Source organism: Excalfactoria chinensis, chromosome 1 (genome assembly GCF_039878825.1).
Source record: "Excalfactoria chinensis isolate bCotChi1 chromosome 1, bCotChi1.hap2, whole genome shotgun sequence".
Lineage (NCBI taxonomy): Eukaryota > Metazoa > Chordata > Aves > Galliformes > Phasianidae > Excalfactoria > Excalfactoria chinensis.
The window spans coordinates 6,143,318-6,164,969 of NC_092825.1; the positions used below are offsets into that span (position 1 = coordinate 6,143,318).

Genomic DNA, 21,652 nt, shown 5'->3' on the forward strand with positions numbered 1-21,652 from the left:
CTCAGATTAATGCTGGCTCAGAATTGTTCTTCAGGTACCTGAGCCCACATCAAGTTCAGAGGGTAGGTTTCAATAAGTGAAAACAGCACAGAAAGGATGATTTGGGAGTAGGACACTTGCTTGGGCTGAGGTATCAGCTTCTACCCCACTCTCTGGTTGGACTGAAGTTCTTACTTAACCCCTCACTTAATTTGTGAGTCTGGTTCTCAGTGATTGCTCTCCTTATGGATATCCAAGGGACTACAAGTATTTAGCTCAGTGGCTGTGACTCCAGTAGTTTTCGGGTTCTCAAAAGCGCCATTTTGCAACATGGAGCCAGAGAACATCTCTCCTCAGCAGATCAAACCTCTCTCCATCCCTGCCCTCCTCTTGCATCTTGGCCTCTGTAAATTACAGACAGCTTTGCCAATTTCACAACACCTTCACAATTAATAGTTCAAATCTGCACACTTTGCAGACTACACAGCCAGGTTTACTCTTGGTTCTGTAGATCTACCCATGCCATTGCTGGAAACAAATATGGGACTGGACAGATCTGCTGTGTGATCAGATCTACATCTCTCATATCAGAAGCTTATGATTACAATGCACAAGTACTAAAAAATTTTGTTTCAACAAGATGAAGATGTTACTGCAGTTTGTTTGCTCCTCTTTGCTGCTACCTACTGCTTTTCTGCCACAAAGGCTGGCAAAGCAAATGCTAACCCTTCATATTTGTTTCAGTGCAAGGTCAATTTGTGTTAGTCTGAGCTACCACTGTGGCTATCAGTGTGGCTGAGCTTGCACTGGAAGCAGAATGCAGAGTGCTGGCATGATCAGCTCTGGCAGCTCTGTCACAAAAGGGGGAACCTCCAAGCAGTGGACAGGAACAACAGCAGCACTTTCAATCACTCCTGCTAGATAAAAAAGAACACGTCTGTCTGCATCCAAATGGCAGAAAGAAAATAGGGAATAGTCAGTAAACTAAACATCAGAAAAAAATAGAGCTTTTCTAGCAATCCAGTTACCATGTACTTCCTTTAGTAAATAAGGTATGTTTCTGCCAGGTACATTTCTGTTACTACTCGTTCCCATGATGGTTGATGTGTTAGCTTCCCTCTGCAGGGATTGGAGCCTATCTTATTCAGTTCCACTGAACTCAGCTTTGTTTATTTTTCTTCACAGTCTTGCTAACTTGGAGACAATATCCTTCACTTAGATACTCTCATCCCAGGAAAGGACCAGAGCTGAAAATGCCATTTGAAAGGTAAAAGCAGAACACCACTGCCATTTAAATGAATATCCTACAGAGGCATCAAGAAGTGCAAATAAAAAAAGGATGAAAGAAGATAAAAATCTAAACAAAATTAGGTCAATCCTCTCTCCTGAGGGTCTTCTGCAGACAATCCAAAGACCCTCTATTTCCCACATCCCACACTGTGCTTTTCACCTATCAGAGCCTAACACTGCTGTGCCCAGCCAGCCTTCGGAAGGGGCAGAAGGCAGTCAAGTTGTACAATATCAGTAATCTGACGCAGTCTTTAACAAGGTTATCTTGTACCCCTCTCTCCTCCCTCCCCCCACATACACAAGAAACCCTTGTTAAAGTTAGTGGTGGTTTGCTGCTCTACTCAGGGAAGCTTATGCTACTGAATAATCTGCATTTCCCTCCCAGTCCTGTGTCAGTTCTGAAAATGCTGACTCTGACACACAGAGCTGGAGAAAAACATCCTTCTGTTTTCCTGTTGTCTAACTCACCTCTCCGTAGCCCACCATAGACCACTGGCATTCCCTGCTAAGCCACTGGGTTTTCTATTCCTTAAGCTCACAGATGCTAACAGGTGTCAGATGCTCCAAAGGAGAGATGGGAAGGAAATATGACCACGGGAGAGCCTTAAGAAACACTAGAAGGGCAAAGTGATCTACTGCCTGATTCAGTAGTTGGCAATCCTGCCCATGGCACAGGGATTGGAACTAGATGATCTTTGAGCTCCCCTCCAACCCAAACCATTCTATGATTCTATGATTCTATGAAAAGTAAGCGAAGGCAAAGGAAGTCCCTCATAGGATAGGAAGCATGAAGATGAGAATGAGGCTAGTTAAGCTTTATAAAGTAATTACACATCTCTTAATCAGTGATATTGCTTTCAGGTTCCTATGAACTCTACAAGGGATTTGGAGACTGCACACTGCTGTTTGTCAGCTCAACTGATGGCTCACTGGCAAAGTGCTGGAACTGCATCCCTGCTGAGCTAACTGTGCTGGGCTGGTCCCACAATCAAGTATGTACGCCGTCCTACAAAGCTAAGTTACTGCTGCAAATCCCTACTGAAATTACTTGTTACTCACCACTAGCAAGCTCACTCCTATGCTTTGATAGATCCTCATAAACACAATCAGTGTGGGTCATTCTTTTTCTTCTTTTCCTACAGTTATGTCAATTCTTTCACAAGGAATGTGAGAAAACTCATCTGTCCTTCCAGACACACATAGTTATAAGGGAAAGGTCATGTCCTAACAGTACAGTAAGTGGCTTGTCAGGCCAAGTAACACAGAACTTAAAACCCTCTCCATGAAACCTGGCTTTATGAGCTAATTTACAACTCAGATTCCATAGAACACTAAGAAGAATGCTCTTAACTTTCAGCTTGCCCTGAGAATCAGGCATTGAACACAATAACCTTCATGGGTCCCTTCCGCTGCAGGGCATTCTGTGATTCTAAGAAGTTTTGGGTTGTTAATGGAAGGAGGTTGGAGACAACATCTGAGAAAGACTCTAAGCTAACCTGGCTGCAAAAACCTCAGTTCATTACCCTGCGCTTGACACAGAAATCTGCTAAATCTGAGAGATCAAATTTTCATAGAGTGAACATATGCAACAATTACATTTAACAAGAAAAACAATTCCGTGGACGGAAAGGCTGTAAGATTTTAAGTTTACCCTCATATGTTTTTCCTAATATTTTTATACATACCTGAGCCTCTTTTTAATCGTCTTCTCGCCAGTTTAATTTGATCCTGAAGAATCTGGACCCAGTCCCTAGGACCAGGAAGCTTATCCACATGGTTAGCAGTGCAGTATCTTTCTGTGAAGACTGAAATGAAAAGACACCATCTTTTTTAGAAGTGCCAGCACAATAGAAAAACGGAGTCTGAAGAAGATTACAAAGAAAACGTTATCAAAATATTGACTTAACAAAGTTAAATTGCCAAATCTGGCCAACTGTGTATATAACTATCATAGTTATTACTTACAAAAGCCTATTCTAGAGAAACAGCCTATACCATCCATGTGACATCCACGAATTTCACACTAAAATATCACAAAAAATAACCCTGTACTTTGAACTGAGTCTCAAGATGTGGCAGGCACTTCTAACTGCTGTTTTCCATATGGTGTAAGTGGAGAACTGAGGTCCACTGGACCACTTGGTGGCCTCTCAGTCTCATTTCTAAGTCTGCAAGCAAACTGATGGAAGGCACAAGTCCCACCACGGCAGAAATCTCTGCAGTTGTTGCTCTCAGACCACTAAACGAGATGAAACAGCATTTTCGTAAAGCTACTGCAAGAAAGACTTTCTTGAGAAAAATATTGTCCATCCTACAACTGAGAGGTGTGTGAAAAGTCAACAAGAGCAAAAATACAAAGAATATTACTACTGCTAGCATTGCTATTGCAGGCTCGGTCATGGTTCTCAGAACCAACTGTCTACTTCGACCAACAGATAACAGAGAACTGGTTTCAGCTGAAGGAATCTGTAATCCTTGGGGATAAATGTTGCACAAATGGGATGAGGGAACACGTAGCAAAAGTTGACCATTTGGTATCTTTTTGTGCACAGACTCTGGACACAGTGCTGGCTGGTAATCACAAAGGAGTCTGAAGTAATTGCACTCTCCAAATTCTTTTCACATTAACAATTTGACAAAATCATTGCATGAAAAGCATTAACAACACTCTTCTCTGTAGTCTGCTCAGCAAAGATGAAGAATCGGCTAAGGAGCTCAGAGAAGTTAGTACAGCCTCACATGTTGCCAGCATTCAATCTTAGAGGCTCTTTGAAGGCAGAAATAATCTTTCTCTTCTGAATCCACGCGGTCCATAACACAATGGGAGCCTGACTGATGTCCTAAGTCTTGTACTTCAAATGTGTGACAGCAGCTTATGTTTGTGACCGTGGTCTGGGGGTCATTCTGTGATAAAGGGCTGCATCCAGGCTGTCTGCTGCACGTTCCTAAGGTGGAATTACAACTTTGCTTGCTGTAGTCTGCATGGGAAACTAAATCACGGCAGCCTGGGAGAGCCTGTACATTACCTTGCTGGTTCTTTAATGAAATTCAGAATAGCTTTGGTTGCTCGATGCGTGGCTATGAAAGCATGAGGACTGAAAAAAAATAAGTTGGAATGCAGTAGGAAGAAGGCAGAAGCGGGATCAAATCGTTCCAGTTCATCTGGATTGTACTGGGATAACCACCCATGCCATAAATCAGATCAAATCCCCAGCAGATCTGAAGACGGCTCACTGACTTCTGCAGGGATGGACCTTCGTGCAGAGCTGGATTTCTTGTCAAGAACATAATGAAAAAGCAACTACCTCTGATCTTTCTTTTCTCTCTTGCCACTCCTCTGAGATGTAAGTGAAAATTGATGCAGCTCACAAGAGAAACTGAATGGTCAGGAGAAATGGTGCAATTGATTCAACAAGTGCCATTGAATATCCCAAGTCAGACAGAAGGATTTCTCCCTGGCTAATCATTCTGTTGCAGCAGTATTAAACTACTTGTGAAGATGGAAGTTAAAATGTTTTCAGACAAGACGAATTTTCAAGCCAACAGCTTCTCCTTTAAATTCTCTGCTCACTTCTGTAGTGAATGCAGCCTTTTCTCCACTCTTGTATCTCTGTCATGGGGAAGGGCTGAAGTGCCACTAAAGGATATCTTGAACATGTGGCAGAGGAACGTCCTAATGAAATAATGCAAACAACATGTTGTTGTTCTCATGGAGATTTCATACTGACTCAGTCATTTCTTGGAACAAATGAAACCACAGTGTCCGATAGCCCAAGGAAAAAGAGAGCTATTGGAGCCAGGCTGAGTAAAGATCCACAGCACATCAGCCCTTGGCATTGTATTCCATCACAGCTTTTAGGAACAGGCTCCCCTATCACAGATCATGAACCAGAGTTTGGGCAATACTGTAAATACCAGTGAAGACTGTTATTACAGTGGTGCCCAGTAGTACCACCACAAGCAATTTTTATCAGTTGAAAATACAACTCCTTCCCTTCTTCCCCACTGTCACCAAGAGGTTGAACCAGACTTCAGAATTTGCTCTGATAATACAAACTTAGATACTCAGAAACACTGTTCTCCACAGCGGGTGATGACTGCTCTTTTAGTAGTATTATTGCATCCCCAGAAAAAACAACTTTTCACTACAGTGCTGGTCCAAGTAGAGAGTTTCTTAAAAATAATTTTGATTCGTTTTTCTTCCACTTAAAGCTTTTTGGGAAGAACAAGAGACAGATGAAGAGAACTCAACTTCGGATCTTCACAGATAACTGAGCTCAAGGAAAAAAAGGCAGCGTATTAAGACTATGACACAGACTCCTTATTAAAGAATCACATGCGTTGAAAGGGACCTCTGGAGGTCTCCATGTCCAACCTGCTGCTCAGCACGGTCAACCAGATCGTGATGCTCTGGACTATATCCAATGAAATTCTGAATACCTTCAGGAATGGAGATCCTGCAGCCTCTCTGAGCTTCTGGTCCACTGTCTGATTACTCTCGTGTTAAAAAGCTTCTTATATCAGGTTGAAATTCTCCATGTGACCAATGCTTCTTGTGCCTCTAAAATCTGGCTCCACCTTCTCTATGCCATTCCACTATACGGTAATGGACTGCAATATGGTTTCTCCTGAGCATTCTCTTCTCCAGGCTGACTGATCCCAGTTCTCTCATCCTCTTCTCACAAGTCAATTCATGCATATATATTACCACTTACCTACTTCGTTCCTGCAGCAATCTTGGTGGCCACTGGACTCAGTCCATATATGTCAGTGGCTTTCTTGCTTGGGGATAGGGGGCAAAACTACACACAGCAGTGGCTGCAAAAGGTTTTCCTTTCTCTTTTAGCTGCCAATGTGCTTACACAGGAGATCTTCTCATTGCTTTATGTCACCTAGGTTAGCTTGTCCTGTACCTCAGGAAAAGTCAGGGGCCCTACAATAATCATAGAATCAGAGTGGTTTGGGTTGGAAGGGACCCTTAAGATCATCTAGTTTTAACCCATCTGCTATAGACAAGGACCACCTCCCATAGGACCAGGTTGTTCAAAGCCTCATCCAGCCTGGCCTCGAATGCTTCCAGAGATGGGGCATCCACAACCTCACTGGGCAACTTGTTCCAGTGTCTCACCGCCCTCACAGTAAAGGATTTCTTTCTAATTTCTAGTCTAAATCTACCATCTTTCAATTTAGAGCCATTTTCTCTCATCCTGTCTCTACACGCCCTTATAAAAAGTCCCTCCCCAGCTTTTCTGTAGTTTCCCTTCAAATAGCGGAAGAAGGCCTTCTCTTCTCCAGGCTGAAGGGCCCCAACTCTCTCAGTCTGTCCTCATAGGGGTGCTGCTCCAGCCCTCTGATCAACTTTGTGGCCCTCCCCTGCATGCACTCCAACAGCTACATGTCCTTCCAGTGTTGGGAGCTCCAGAACTGGATGCAATACTCCAGATGGGGTTTAATGAGAGCAGAGTAGAGGGGCTGAATCACCTCCTTTGACCTCCTGGTCACACTTCTCTTGACGTAACCCAGAATATGGTTGGCCATCTGGGCTGCAAGCACACATTGCCAGCTCCTGTTGAGTTTCTTTTTATCAGTGGGCACCCCCAAATCCTTCTCAGGGCTTCCTTCAAGCCATCCACCACTCAGCCTGCATTTGATCTTGATCAGCCTGTATTTGTGCTTGGTCAGCTCTGCTTTGTAGTGCAGCCTGTCTTTTTATAACTTGAGTATTTTTTCTGCTATATGAGATTTCAAAACTGTAGAATCTCCCATGCAATGCTAGCCAGCTCTTTACATGTTGTGATCACAGTAAACACGTGTTTATGTTATGGCAGACGTGTTATTCTGGAACCTGGAAAGTAGTGATCACTAGCAAAAAACAAGCAACATAAGAAACACCCAACTAAGAAACTTGTTTCCATAAGAGGTGAACCAGCACAGTTTTTATGAGCAACAAACTCATCTCCTGGTCCCAGTAAAATCTTCCACCACATCTCCCCAATTCAGCCACCAAGTACTGAACTATTTACAGAGCAGACACGGTCAGATATAGAGCAAGCCTCAGAATTTTGATTAAAGAGGATCAGCTACAATGTCATTATGTTTTCAAGATCTCTTTGTGCCTCTGATATCCAGAACAAAAAAAAAAAAAAAAGAATTAACTTAAAAGAACATTGAGATTCTAACCTAAGAGCCTGACTTCAGGAACCGGAATCACTGGCTTAAACTTAACACAAGCTGTCCCTGTAGAATCTATTTTTAACATGTGAATGAAAGAGAATAAAAATAAGACTGCATATTTTAATAGACCTAATGCACGTCAGAAATTCTAATCCCTTCACGTTGTCCTCAGCTGAGAGGAGTTACACGTTCTAGTTACACCTATGAAAGAAAGTAAAAACATACCTTTTATTGCACCCACAATGTTTTGGTCTAGTCCTTTCCGGTTGTCATTGAGCCCTCTTTTCCTTTTGCCATTTGGTAAAGAGTTAGCCAAAGTCTGGTCATCAAAAAATGCACAAACCAGCTTCCTAAATAGCAGACTTCCTGAGCGAGTATAGTTTGATAATATAGAGTCCAGCTGAGATTTCGGCATGAAGACATCAAAGCCTTCTGCAAGTTGCACTTCTGGCTACCAAAAGAACACAAATGTTTTAATTAAAATGGCATTCAAACACATTATTTTACTTCAATCATGCACCTGGTGAGATTTCTCAATCACTTAAATAATCAAACCATGAATCTTTTTCCAGCCATTCAATACCACAGCAGCCTACTTCATTGAAATCAAACTCCATCAGTGAATAAGAACTTCAAAAGGCAAATCAAATAATCATACTTACATCTAGCCATGGTAATAGTTAACAATCACTGACATTATTTCAAGGCATACAACTAACAAAAAGAAAAGAGATACCTTTCAATATTGGACAACAATTACAAACCAGATGATCATCCTAGAGCGATATTCCTGCACAAAGCTTTTGAGCCATTTGTCTAATCATTTTTATGGACCTGTTTCCTTGGCAAACGATGCTGATTAGCATGCTGTGGGGCAGCCAGGTATTTCCAGGAAGGACAACTGCTGGGCCAACAGACCCATTCCATGCAACTTCCCATGAGGGCTCTCAGTGCAAATACCATCTATATGAAATGAAGTAGAGGATGACTTGGAGGTTGTCTCTTCGCCAGGGCTTGCTGATCAGCTACTTTTCCCTTGGTTTCACATTCCCAAAATGCATCCTCAGAACAGGATGATGTTACACACATGGCTTATTTCAGCACAAAAAACATCTCAGTGGCAAATCACTTCCAGAAAGGGAGATGGAGGAGCAGAAGAGGGAAAAAAAAAATCATCTTGCATTTCATTAGACTTGTTTCAAGTACTCCATGGGCCAAAGCAGACAAAGGCCTTCAAAGAAGTTCACTTTGAGCTTTTTTGCTGCCCCTGTCTGTACAAATCAGAAATTACACAAACAATATTTACGGCATTTTCTTCTTTCCACGTCCATCACCACAAAATGTTCATACAAGGCACCTGAGTGGAATAATTATTTATATAGCTTGAAGATGCATCAAGAAAAGACGGTACTTTTTTAAGATACTATCTGGAAGTTGGAAAGGAATGAAAGAAAAAACACCAACAAATTTGTGGTTGTGATATGAGAAAATAAAGTAACGTTACAGCCTCATTTTTTCACCCCCACCCCCCCCCGTATGAAAATACATTCACCAGTGATGGTGCATCTTTGAAAATGTTTACAGAGCGAGAGCAAATGCCAGCCTACATCAAATCACCTGCACATTTATTGAGTCTAGCTGGAGGAAAGGGCTGCCAACTGTAGGAGGATTTGGCTGCATAACTCTTTTCCCATGGATTTTTAAAATCAATACCAAGAAAGTTACAGCAAGAAGTATCTTCAAAGCATACACTATGACTGGACATGCATGTTTACTGGGTGATGGGCACACAGAAAGTAAAGACCACGATGCTTCTGGAAGCCAGAATGAAGATTTGTAAAATATGCAGATAGTAATAAAAAAATAATAAGCTGAAAAACACATTTACTTCAGTTTCTTCTGGATAAAAAGTTGTGTTTTCTTTACTGTGAGAACTCTAAAAATGCTGGATCCGGTAAAACAGAGTCACTCTGATCGACATTTGACAAACTTCTGATGTAGACGGGCTTTTAATATTTTACTTCTAAGTTTCTGGTGACAGCAAGATTTTCAAATGTGAATAAATATGGGCCAAGTTTACTACTTGGGAAAAAAATCTACTTCATGTTACTCAAAAAACAGTATGTAGCTACCACGGTGTCAAAAGTATCCCATCCTATTTTGCTTCTTTGGTCTTAAGATAGTCATCTAAGATGACCTCAATGATACAAACAGGCTAGGACAGACGAGTCATTCTCACTAACACAGCTATATAATGCAACTGAAACCTCACCTGCACACCAGCATGGAGAAGTCAATATTATTTTAGTTTTGAATTCCTCATATTAAATATTTTAATCAATTTCTATATCGGCTGAAGGAAAAACACTGATCTATACTTGCTGTCCTTTAGCTGAAAATTATTCTTCCATCAAAGACAATCAGTACCCAATTGAACTTTATGATCAATCTGAATGCGATTTCTCAAAAGGAAAAGCATTTGTTAACAGCTAATGATCCTGGCGTAAGGAACTGGTGAGCAAACTACTCCTTTACAATGAAATAAATAAGACCTGAATGCCAAAGGTTTGCGCTGTGCTAAAATTAACAGGCAGTGAATTAATCCTAAACATTTCAGTAGGCTGCCCTGCTTAGATTGGAAATGATTAGATTAGAAACGAAACATTACAACAGTAAAACAAATGCAAGAAGGTTTAACTAGAAGTAACAGATAATTACATTTAAAAAGTGGGTTATCTGACCCAAGGCCCAGATTAAGAGTTGGTCTCATTGAGCTGAACAAAGGCTTCTTCCATGTTCATAAGAAGCACTATTTCATCTCAGCAAATCTGAACTAATTGCATTGGTTTTGGTTATGTAGCTCTAATTTTCCATAAATGAAACTGAGATCCTCAGCAGAGATGTCAGTGGCGAGTTGAATATCAGTCAGCAGTGTGCCCTGGAGCCACAAGGCCAAGTGTACCCCAGGGTGCACCAGGCCCAGCACTGCCTCTGGGCAAGGAAAGGGACTGTCCCACTCTGCTCTGTGCTGCGTGGCCTCACCTCCTGGCACTGGGTGCAGTTTGGGCACCAGAGCACAAAAAGGACAGCAAACTATTAGAGGGCTACAAAGATGGTGAAGGGTCTGGGGGATAAGATGTATCATAAGTCTTATAAGATGTATAAGTGGAGAAGGTCTCTTGGTTTGTTCAGCCCAAAGAAGAAAGAGGAGAGGACTCACAGGGCAGACACTGAGCTCTGCTCTCTGTGACGGCAACAGGACCTGAGGGAATGGCATGGAGCTGTCAGGGGAGGGGCAGGGGGTGTTAGGGAAAGGTCTGCATCAGAGGGCAGTGTGCATGGAACAGCCTGCCCAGGGCAGCAGGCACGGCCCTGAGCTGAGTTCAAGGAGTGTTTGGCCAATGCTCTCAGACACTGGGTTGGGATTTGGGGTGGTTTGTGTGGAGCTGGGACTCGATGATACTTCAAACCCATGATCTCTTCCAACTCAGATTATTCTACGACCTTCAAGTTCACTAAACACTGGGAAAACTACAGCGGCAGCAGTACTGTGTATGACCCCACAACCCGTGCAATATCGTAAAGAGAACATTAAATTACAGCGCTATGCAAAATGTCTTCCAGTTTCCTTAGGCACTCAGACATGCTGGTAGTGAGCACACAAGAAATCCTTATGACTAAACAGAAAAAGATAATACTGCCATTCATTCAGAAAGAAATGACTTTATTTAGCTTTCTCAAAACGTTTAAGGTCACATTTTATTTTCACTGTTAAATGTATCTCTTTTCAGAACTCAATGGTTTTATTTCCAAAGGCAAAACAAAAATCAATTTGTTTGTCTTGGAGTTCTGTAACTATTCAAACAACTACTGTGGCAAATGCAGTCTGAAGCACGGGAGGGCAGATGAAGATCTGATTTATGAACCACACGTTTGCTGTTCTTTCTTAAGTTCAAATTGGCATCTACAAAGGACTGTGCCCAGCAATGAAACACATTCATAATGTCAAATTAAATTCCATTGCAAGCACAAAACAAAAGCACTGTTTTCAAAACTGTGTTTCAAGCTGAAAAGAATGCCACGAGCAAAGACAAACTGCAAGCAGGAAAAACACACTGGTGATAAATAATTGGCCTCACCCCAAAACATTCCCTCAAACATTAGGAAGTATCAAACTACAAAAGGATCTCTGAGAAAGCCCAGAGAATGCATGGAACTAGTTACCTCGTATCACTACAGAGACCCTATGGCATCAGACTGCAACCTAATTAGTGGTGTGGCTTGCATCTGTATAACTGAATTATCACCACTGCTCTCTTACATTAGTAGCTCCCACTTTCAGAAAGGTAGAACATTATCTGCAGCATTGTTTTCATTCACGCTTACTGATGCTGAATTTAATTACACTTTTCTATCTCACAGTATTTACAAAATTGGAAATTACCTCCTCAAAATTAAAAATGTATTAGAGAAATTAATGATCAGTTTACTCATCAGTGAACTGTTCAGACAGCATCTGTCTGGTCATTAAACAAAACAAATCAGCCACCTAATACATGAAGTTTCTATTGATGCATACATGTTATGTGAATCAATAAAGCAGGCTTAGTGCAGTTTTACATGTGACAAGTACATGTTTTAAGAGCAAGAAATTTTGGCTCCTTTAGTTACAGTGAAATTATCAACAGTGCCAAGGCACTTATCTAGCAACCACAACACTGAAGACTAAAGGACCCAGTTCAGCAGACTCAGCTATGAGCTTCATGGGTGTGAGAAGACCTCTGAAGCCAGCAGAACCAGCCAGTCATAAAGTGTATGACAACATGATGTTACGATAAGGGCATACAAATGAACTACCTGAATTAGTCAATAAATGATGGAGTTTTGGATCTGTTTATACATGTAGAACTTTCCTGATCTCATGGTGGCTCTTGGGACCAGGAAAGATGAAGAACAAATTTCCACTGCAAGCTCAGACAACAGGAAGCTTTGAATTCAAGACAGAACTTCATGTTTGAGAAAGTTGGAGAAGAAGAACAAAACTATCCCAACTGTGGCACCTATCTCCATTCCAACCTACCCAAGGTTTTCTTGTTTATTCAGCATGAAGACGGAATACATTTCAAGCTGACATGCGTACATGTTTTCCCAGATCAGTGCTTTAAAAACCTGTGATTCAATGTATTGAAATATAACTTACATCTGATGAAGCTGATTCAAGGATAATTCCAAATCCCGAAAGAGGGGTTTCTATGTTGAGAGGGGGCTCAACTGCTTGCAGATCGGAACTTTCAGGGTTCGCTGACAGCTTCTTATCATTCTCAGCAGCACTGGTTTTCTTATTCATAGTAAATGGCTCACCAGTTTTGAGGGGTAGTTTTTTCTTTTTATTTCTCTTTCTTGATATTGTCGACTTTTGCGCACAAATCAGAGGAACAGGAGGTTGTTGTCTGTTTTGAGTCCCAACTGATGAGAAAAAAGTAATGAATTGAATTTATAGACAAAGAAACATGTATAACCACACAGACACACCATTAAACTACAGGCACACTGAACCCATCTTCTGGATAAATGGTGTAGTTTTCAGTGCTGTTTGTGCATGTGGAACAGTTACATTCTATCTCCTTTGCATAATTTTCCTGTCTGTACAATGGAGATAATGACACTGAGCTCCAGTATGAGGCATTCGAAGACAAACTGATGAAAATTAGAAATATATGGCTCTTCTTCCTTCTGACCACTGGACGGTCAGTGACACAGAGGGCTTAAGTAACAATTAATTTGTATGCTCTCTTAAATGACTGACAATCTCACTGTCTTTTGAGCATCTTCTCTAAAACAGCACAAGTGTGAATGCAATTACAGTTATTTTTCTGAGCGTAGTCACCAAGTTAATTAGTTTAGCAAGAACATTTCGAATATTATTATGTCAAGAATGAGTGAAAACACTTTTCAATAGTTTAGTTTTTAGGAAAGAAGTCACACAGTTCTATCAGGTGGGGTTTTTTTTTGCTCATACACAGAAACTGACAGCTCACATCTTAAACTTGAAACCTAAGAGATCATATTTTATATTTATCAATGTTTCACATTTTCCGGTACCCACCATCCACAGTCATTTGTACACATTAAGGCACCAGTCCTGAACCCACACCAATGTGACAGAACACCGCAGACACAATGACTTGTCTCCATGGATCAGTTAATAAGATTAAGGGCGAAATGAAAAAGAAATCTGAAGTGCTATACATCTTTGTTTTACCACACTCAAATCGTTCCGAACTACAAGTGAAATACAAAACTGTCCTCATCTGCAAAGACTGAGGAAAAAAAGAAACCTTATTACACTGGTTATTAAATGATTTCTGGGGCACTTCATTTCCAATAAGAACTTACAATGCTGCAATTTTTCATTCAGCATTTGGACAGAAGGCCTTCTGAATACCAGAGGAAGCTACTACACCTTCACATACATGTTTACATTTTTCTTTTTGTTTTTTTTCTATTACCAACAAGAAAGACCAAACATTTTCTTTTCTCTACAAAACTATTTTTCCATACGTATCAGAAAATATGAACTACACCCTGGCCTTTATATTAAGAGGTCCACAAACTGTTTATATGGTAGATATATAATAAATCAGAACTGCTTTTGCTATCGAGGAACGAGCTCTTCAGGCTTAAAGTCCAGTCTGTACCTCTCACTCACAAGTCATTTTTAATCAGGCACATAATATCAGTGCAATCACTTTAACTGTGCAAAGAATTCCCTGCCCCAGCCAGGACTGTAATACTGGGCCTTCATGTCCTATTTTTTTTTTGTGTGTGTAAATGTTTGACTTTTTGAAAGGCATTTCCAGTTGTATCAACTGATGTTACAAAATCTGCCTGATCCTTCTCTTGGCTCACTATGATAAGCCCTTCACTCCACCCATTTCTGGGTAATTACTCCACATTCCCTATTCTTACAGAGCTGGTACTGTACAGTTACCATAAGAGAAAAATCCCCATAGCTCCACTCTCCATCATTCACAACAGATGACAAAACCATTGTGAATGACAGCTGACAAAACCTCCAACCTAACTCCTCATTAATATCTACGCTAATTTTTTATGAAGCACAGAGGCTGTAACTTCATTGCAGCCTGCAATGAACCACCTAATTCCCAACTGCCACAGTTTCATTATCTTAGAATCCTAGAACCACACAGGTCGGAAAAGATCATCTTGTCCAACCATCCACCAACCACCAATACTTCCCCACAAAACCATGTCCCTCAGCACAACATCTAAACATTTCTTGAACATCTGGTTCTAATGCTCTGCTGGCACTGCACAGCTCCTAGCCCAGCAGAAACCCAGCCCACAGAGTGTTCCCCAACAAACAGACTTTTGCTAGCTCCATTGGAAGCTGAACACAGCTCAACAGAGGAGCTGATAAGCCAGCCTGAAAAATGGGACCACTCACAATGTACAGTAGCTAGCTCACTTTAGGCTATCGTGAAGTTGGAACTTGAAAATCTTTGAATGAAATGCTATACAATAACTTCAAGTTGCCTTCCGAATTTGTTTTAGTTTTGTTTTCCCTAACTTTAGTGAACTAGGTGGTGACAGGTAAAGAAGCATTGTCCAGTTCTGAACAAACGCACACAAACTGGGGGTAGTTATGGCATCTCAGCCTACCAGGACTACCATTCAGCTCCTGTTGTCACAGCATCTAGCTATATTAGTTTTCTCAAATTCAGCCACAGGAGATTCTTACAAGTTAATGTCCGTTGTTACAGGTAAGGACATGGCCTTGAGAAATAATATTTTGCCTGTGCAAATTTCACTTTGAACAATTAAAGCAGGAAACAACTCTGGTTTTTCTGAGCCCCCAGGCAGACTTTGTTCTACAAGACCACTTCTCTGAACAAGGAGATGCTAATCATGGACATGCATGGGATTGGTCACTGTACCTGACTGAATCTGGATCAGTTTCCTCATGGTCTTGAGCTCCTGAAGAATAGCCTGTAGAGTTGACTGGCAATTACATGTACAGCAGTTTGGTCCAATTGATGAATTCACCATTGGGATTTCTCCTGAAAGAGAGAGGAAAGAAATACGGGAGAGATTATGGAATCCACAATAAAAATAAAAATGAACCATAAGCATTTCGAACTGTTATCAATACACTTGATCATGAAATTAGATCCAAAGCAAAAAAGCAAATAATTTTTGATGTGGCCCTTTAAGAGGAAGAGGTTGCTAGGCTTTATCCCATTGCTAGTATGTGCAATTATATACAGTAGGGGATGGCTCAGAGCCTGAATACAATGCACTCTTCACAGCAGGGCTCTCTATTGTCAAGCTAGTTCATCCTGAATAACAATAGCACCAAACCTCATTATAAACATACTCACTTTATCACGCACAAAAAAGCCCATCTCTCAGAACAGTCCTACAAAGAATGAAGACAGGCTGTGTAATAAAGGTTTATACTGCACATTCAATGAGGGCCTTAGAATTTTTAAACTGCTTGAATGTTACGTGTGACGCTTTACCACATGAAGAGTTGAGAATGAAAATAAAATCTTCTATTCAGAGAAAAATAAAAATAAAATAAAATAAAATAAAATAAGCACCACATGCAAAGAAATCTTTGAGATTTTCTCCTCTGTCACCAATGTGGAATTGTTTCTAATGGCACGTTTTCCAATACTGCAACCTACAAGGATGGGTTTTCTGTAGCTTCTCTTTGATGATTCACATTGTGGTTGAACAGCTTCTCCTTTTGTAGTAGCTTTTACTAATGTTTAACTGAATTTACACAGTTCTATCTCTTTGCAATGATATTGTTACTGCCTTGGCATCCAGATGTTTTGCACAGTAGGTCCTCAATTAGGACAGGCTGTGATAGCTCCAAGTTTTCAAGCTTTACCTGAACAGTTGAATCCTGTGCTTTAGCTTAAAATAACACTATCACGGGCTTTAATATTGCAACAAACAAACAAACTCAAAATACAACATAACTCCCAGCAATACCTGCTTGAAACTGAGGCCAGATGGACTGTACCTCCCTTCATTTCAGAACATGCTTAGTATCATTTAAATTGATGGCTATTTTACTGCCCGTCAAAGCATGCAAGAGGAGGGATGATCACTTTATGAAGACATACAGGAACGGATGGAACAAAAATCATCTCACTTGGTGTCACATGTGGTGGACTTCAGAGGGTGTAATTCCCTTTTTCTTCCATATCCTGACAGTTATCAGGAGCCCTTTAATCATTTCTTAGCTAAAGTGAACATAAGCAACTCATTTAATCTTTGCTCATAAATCCTTCCATTTTTCATTATTACTTTTGCTTTCCTCTGAAGCCAAACCAGTTATTAATACCTTTTTAGGTTTGGTTTGCATGCTTTTCATCAGTGCTCCACTGATGTCAGACCTGCACACGTTCTCTGACTTCAATTTTCACTTGCAATGGCTAATGGCAAGTTAGCCACAGCTGAACTCATCCAACCCTTTCTCAGGTCTTCCGGTGTGCCCTATGCTCTTCAAAACACCCCTTCCAGATTCTTCTTCTCTATCCACTTCCATTCAGACTGAATTTGCCTAATGCAAAATCCATCACACCTGAGAAAAGTGGTGTTTTTTCTCCCCGAAACAGGTTACCTGTGAAACTAAATCCAGAAGATTCCTACTAAAACAAAACCAGATTACCGACTCAGCACAGCCCTGCCTTGTTTGAACTCCTCCTTCCTTTGTATCCTGTTTTCACACTGAAAACTCACTGGGGCACAGACTGGATTTTCTCTTTTCAGTTGCTCATAAAGTGTTTTTAGCCCACTGTAATATTCGTTTCCCTCTGTACTTATTAACTTTAGCTTTGCAACAGGTAACTCAGATCCCTGAGTTTGGCTTCAACACCCTTCTACTTATTTGTTGATGTAGACTTTTTTAAGTAGATGCGAAGGTCGAGACCAATTTCAAATTTAATAGCATCAGCATAATTCTGTGCTTTTCATTAAGACAAGCAGGTATGGCAGAAATGGAGCTTCTGCTTCCCAGAAACACGGAGTCCCAGAAAATTAGTAAGGTTTAGAATTAGAGAAATGCACAGTAAGAAAATCCTACTCATTCCTTCCTCCAGGCTACACCTTTCTCACTCCTCTGCTGTTTTAGTTTAATATGTTCCTTAGGATAAGACTCATCTCTTCATCAGAACCAAGTATTCAAACTGGGACTCTGGAAATAGTATCTGGTAGACTACAATGGGAGACGGGGCTAATGGCTTTTGTTTTCTTCTTAACAAAAACTCTACATTGTGGTGAATTACTCGTAAAATTGGACAAAGCCAATTCCACCACTAAATACCTGTACATCTTCCTTGTTGCAATATAATATAGCCCTAATGAAAGCACGCAAGCAGCCAGGCTCCCGATGGAAAACCAAAAGGTCTATTTTCCCATTGAGGAATGGGGGATTTACATTATAATCCCCATTAGCATTGATAGAAATTACCCATGTAAATCTACCATAGATACTGGAAATGGGAAAAAAGAGACCACCGATATTTCAAATCAAAGAAGGGTTCTACTGACTTCATACATATTCATGGGGGTTTTTTATTTTATTTCTACCCTCCCTCTTCAGATCAGCTGCTGTTTTGTAAGAAACATCTTGTAGAGTGTTCTCAGTCATTGTTCTAAGCACTACCTTTATCATTTTTAGAGGACAAAAGCAACCCTTTTCAACTTGTTATAAATCAATTTTTAATTTTAAAAAGAGAACAGACTTTTTATTTTTATGAAGGAGTCTTTAAAGAGCCATCTCCTTCTCTTTTGGAAACTAGCCAGCGTGTGAATTTGATACTGGCTCATATGATTGAGAGAAGACAGAAATACATTACAGAACTACACTGCTTCCCCTGTGTGAGCAGCAAGTAACCCAGGACAGTGGTTCTTACAGCTGGATCTGCTGAGAGTAAATTCATTTAGTGTAATACTGCTATGCAAGTTTATATTTGAAAAGCATACAAATGAAATCCATTGCAAACAGCCTTGGTGTAACCAAAAAAAGAAATCCAGCTGCTGCATCGCTGCCAGATTGACTACAGGACAGAAGAAGTGAAACTATTTCAGACAGACTCGAGTCTGGTGGCTGTAATTGGATAGGCATGCTTATCACTGTTTATAGCCCTAAGATGCTTCTGCTAAAATCAGCGAGTCACAAACATCTACCTGACATCCTGGCTTGCAGAACTGCTGCCTTAAGTCCAGCTTGGAACCAATCACTTTGCTTTGCCTGTTCTTCCTTATGTTGCAGCAATGTCTAGTCTCTTCTCATTCCTCCTTCCCTCTTTTTGTCTGTTCTTTGCCAATATTTTTTTCACAACTGCCTTCTATACCAGCATTTATTGAACATTAATTCCAGCCTTTTCCTGAAGCACCTTCACCATGCAAGGAAATGGCTATACTAGGCAGATGCATTTAGATGCCCATTACATTCAAATTTGAGTAATTCAGGCAGCCTACAGTGAATATTCTCCAGACCCCAGCTTCCCATCCAGTACATACCCAATGGACACAAGCAGCTTCTTTACTCCTGTCACCAGCTATGGGGGCTTGGACATCTCCTCAGTCATGACCCAAGCCTGACAAGCCTAGGTAATAATCCTATTTCCTGAACAGTGCTTTTCTGCACCAAAAAACTGTGCACTAGATGAGGAGCACTTACAGAGATCACTTGTAGCTCATGTCATTAGCTTTCCTTTGACAGACTGGGCACCAGAACCCAAGCAAAGAGATTGCCCTGCAGGATCTGGAACACCCAGCTGGAGGCAGAATCTATAACCTGCCCTCAAAGAACTGGGCAAGCCACCTCTCAAAGGTGGCCAGGGGAGAGGGCCCACACCCAGCTTTATGTAACAGCCTAGAGATTACATTCCTTTCTGCAGCAGAAGAGCTGCAAAGGGCGGGGTGGAAGGTGTCTCCACCCAGGCTCCTTCTGTGCACTTCCCCAACATGTGGGAGATTTGGGCATCCATCCTGCAAGGACAGCAAGACTGTTCAACACCAACTGACTTTCTCAGAGATTACTGAAACCTGTGGGATATCAACAGTCAGCCAACAATCTCTTCTCCTCATATAGGAAATATAGAAAACTAAAGAGCTAACATTTTCTTGCAGTTGGGGCCAAATCCTGTCAATATAGTTTAGTTCACATGCTGAATCAAGCCCCGGAGGGAGAAAAAGGTGCTGCTCCACCTACTTTCTGGATCCAGGAACCAGGCACCTAAGCTGTGCAGGCTCAGGCACTTCTATGCATGCTGAGAACTGTCCCTGCAGGTGCGGGAAGTCTCAGGTCAAAGAAGGATCCAGGTCCTTCCGCACTTAAAATCCCACACCATTTATAGATCAGATTTTGCATTCAAGTCTAAAACAAGCGTTAGGTCTCCCTTTGCTCCTACATCTGATCCTATGTTAAACCGTATCTTTAAATAGTGGCTTTTTTCTTTTTCTTTCCCTTTTTAAAAAATAAGTGTTACAAAGCAAATAAACCTAGCGTGGCTTACTGCAACCTCTTTCTCCATATCACCTGGTACAAGCCGAGTGAATCACTGTCCATAAGGAAAAACAGTCAGTCCTGTGAAACTTAAGTCTGTATATCTTTCCGTACGGGGATGACACTTCCTATAGGACAGTAGTGAGAATAACAACAGAACTTCTTTTTTGGTATGATACAAGCAATGAAACTGTGTTTGCCTTTACATAAGGACACACAACTGTACGGGAAGTCTGAGTACCTTCAGAGTCAACTAGAAACTGAAAATTGATACTGTTCACAGGTGCAATCTGATGTTTATTTTTGCCTTCCAGATGACAGAACTGAGGTGCTACTTTAATATGAAAATCTTTCTAAGTGCAAGGCTGAATATCTGGAGGAAAAGCCTTAATTTAGATTGTTGAAGCAGACCTTCAGGATTCTGGCAGTAAAACCTGCATTCTCACTGGGTCTGATGACAGTAAGAGAAATGCATTCAAAGGACACACCTCCGCACTTACTTTAAGATACAGTTCTCTGCCAGAACAAGATGGATCACTGTCTTGTAGATGCAACACAGGTAGACTCCATCCTACCTTCTTTCCAGTGGTGCTGTCAGAATAAAACCCTATGGCTATACTGGGATTTTGTACCTTAAGTCCAGAAAAGAGTTGTAAGCCTGATTCCATCAGCTTATGACAGCCAGTAGAATCCTGCTCCACAAGTGGTGTCACAACAGTGCTACATTACTCATTGCGAAGAGGAGTGGTAGAATTTGACATTTAATTAGCTGTGAATATGAGAACAATGGCCAAAGCTGTTTTAAGAAGTACTGTAAAGAAATTAAGCCTGTATGACAGAATTGAGTAATTCTGCCCTATCACCAGGAATCCGTTTTCAAACCTAAGACAGATGGTAGCAGAATGCACTATGCCCACTTTCACACCTTTTCAAAGTGATAACTATGTGCTCATTTTGTTGACTTCCAACTATAACTGATTTCAGTGTAGCAGCACAATAAATCATCAGAACAAAGGCAGAAACTTAGTGCAGCACAAGGTAAAAAGAAAAAGCACTATTCTTAGTATCTAGTTTAGATCATACCATTGGATTCCATGGTTCGTGTCTGATTTTGGAACGTTTTGGATCGAGTCCCATACTGCCCTGAAAAATGGTTATCTTGGGGTGATAATTCATTCCATGCGTCGCTATCGCAAGGGTGAAGGCTATCGCAAGGGTGAAGGCTCTCCTCTGGCTCTGCAGGGGGATCCAGGTGCTGGGCCCAGGCCAAGTCTAAGTCCTGGGGCTCCTCCTTCAGTTTTTCTCCTTCTTTGCCAACTCGCTGATAGATTCTTCCAGTGCTGTCATTCAGTAATCTTCTCATCCCTGTAATTTGTTTTTTAATTTCCCGGCTTTCATCTCCTAGTGAAAACAGAGCCACAGTTATCACTGTAAATTAGCAAAAAAAAGGTAATGGGTTGAGATCAGTGATTTTAGATGCCAGTACGTTTCTAGCTGCTGAAGTACAAAACTAAATAAATAAAGGGAAAGACGTGGTTGAACAGCAGTGGGTACGTCCTGGGCTACGTTTTAACACAGCAATGGTTGAGATCATGCTGAACCTGGCTTTCTTCGTGCTGTTTCTAAAGCTTTGATGAGCAAGATTATTTTTCTGCAGAA

The 21,652-nt window shown here is 41.1% G+C and overlaps 1 protein-coding gene across 2 annotated transcripts in view; it reads right to left on the bottom strand.

Moving 5' to 3' along the window:
• BEND7 (BEN domain containing 7) overlaps nt 1-21,652 on the bottom strand; it is a 47,727-nt gene that overhangs the window by 12,297 nt on the left and 13,778 nt on the right. For both annotated transcript variants that reach the window (XM_072336864.1, XM_072336865.1), the window contains exons 3-7: nt 21,077-21,394; nt 15,402-15,524; nt 12,644-12,909; nt 7,669-7,894; nt 2,955-3,074 (exon numbers count right to left, since the gene is read on the bottom strand). In XM_072336864.1, coding sequence (XP_072192965.1) covers nt 2,955-3,074; nt 7,669-7,894; nt 12,644-12,909; nt 15,402-15,524; nt 21,077-21,394 — 1,053 coding nt within the window. The remainder of the gene's footprint in view (nt 1-2,954; nt 3,075-7,668; nt 7,895-12,643; nt 12,910-15,401; nt 15,525-21,076; nt 21,395-21,652) is intronic.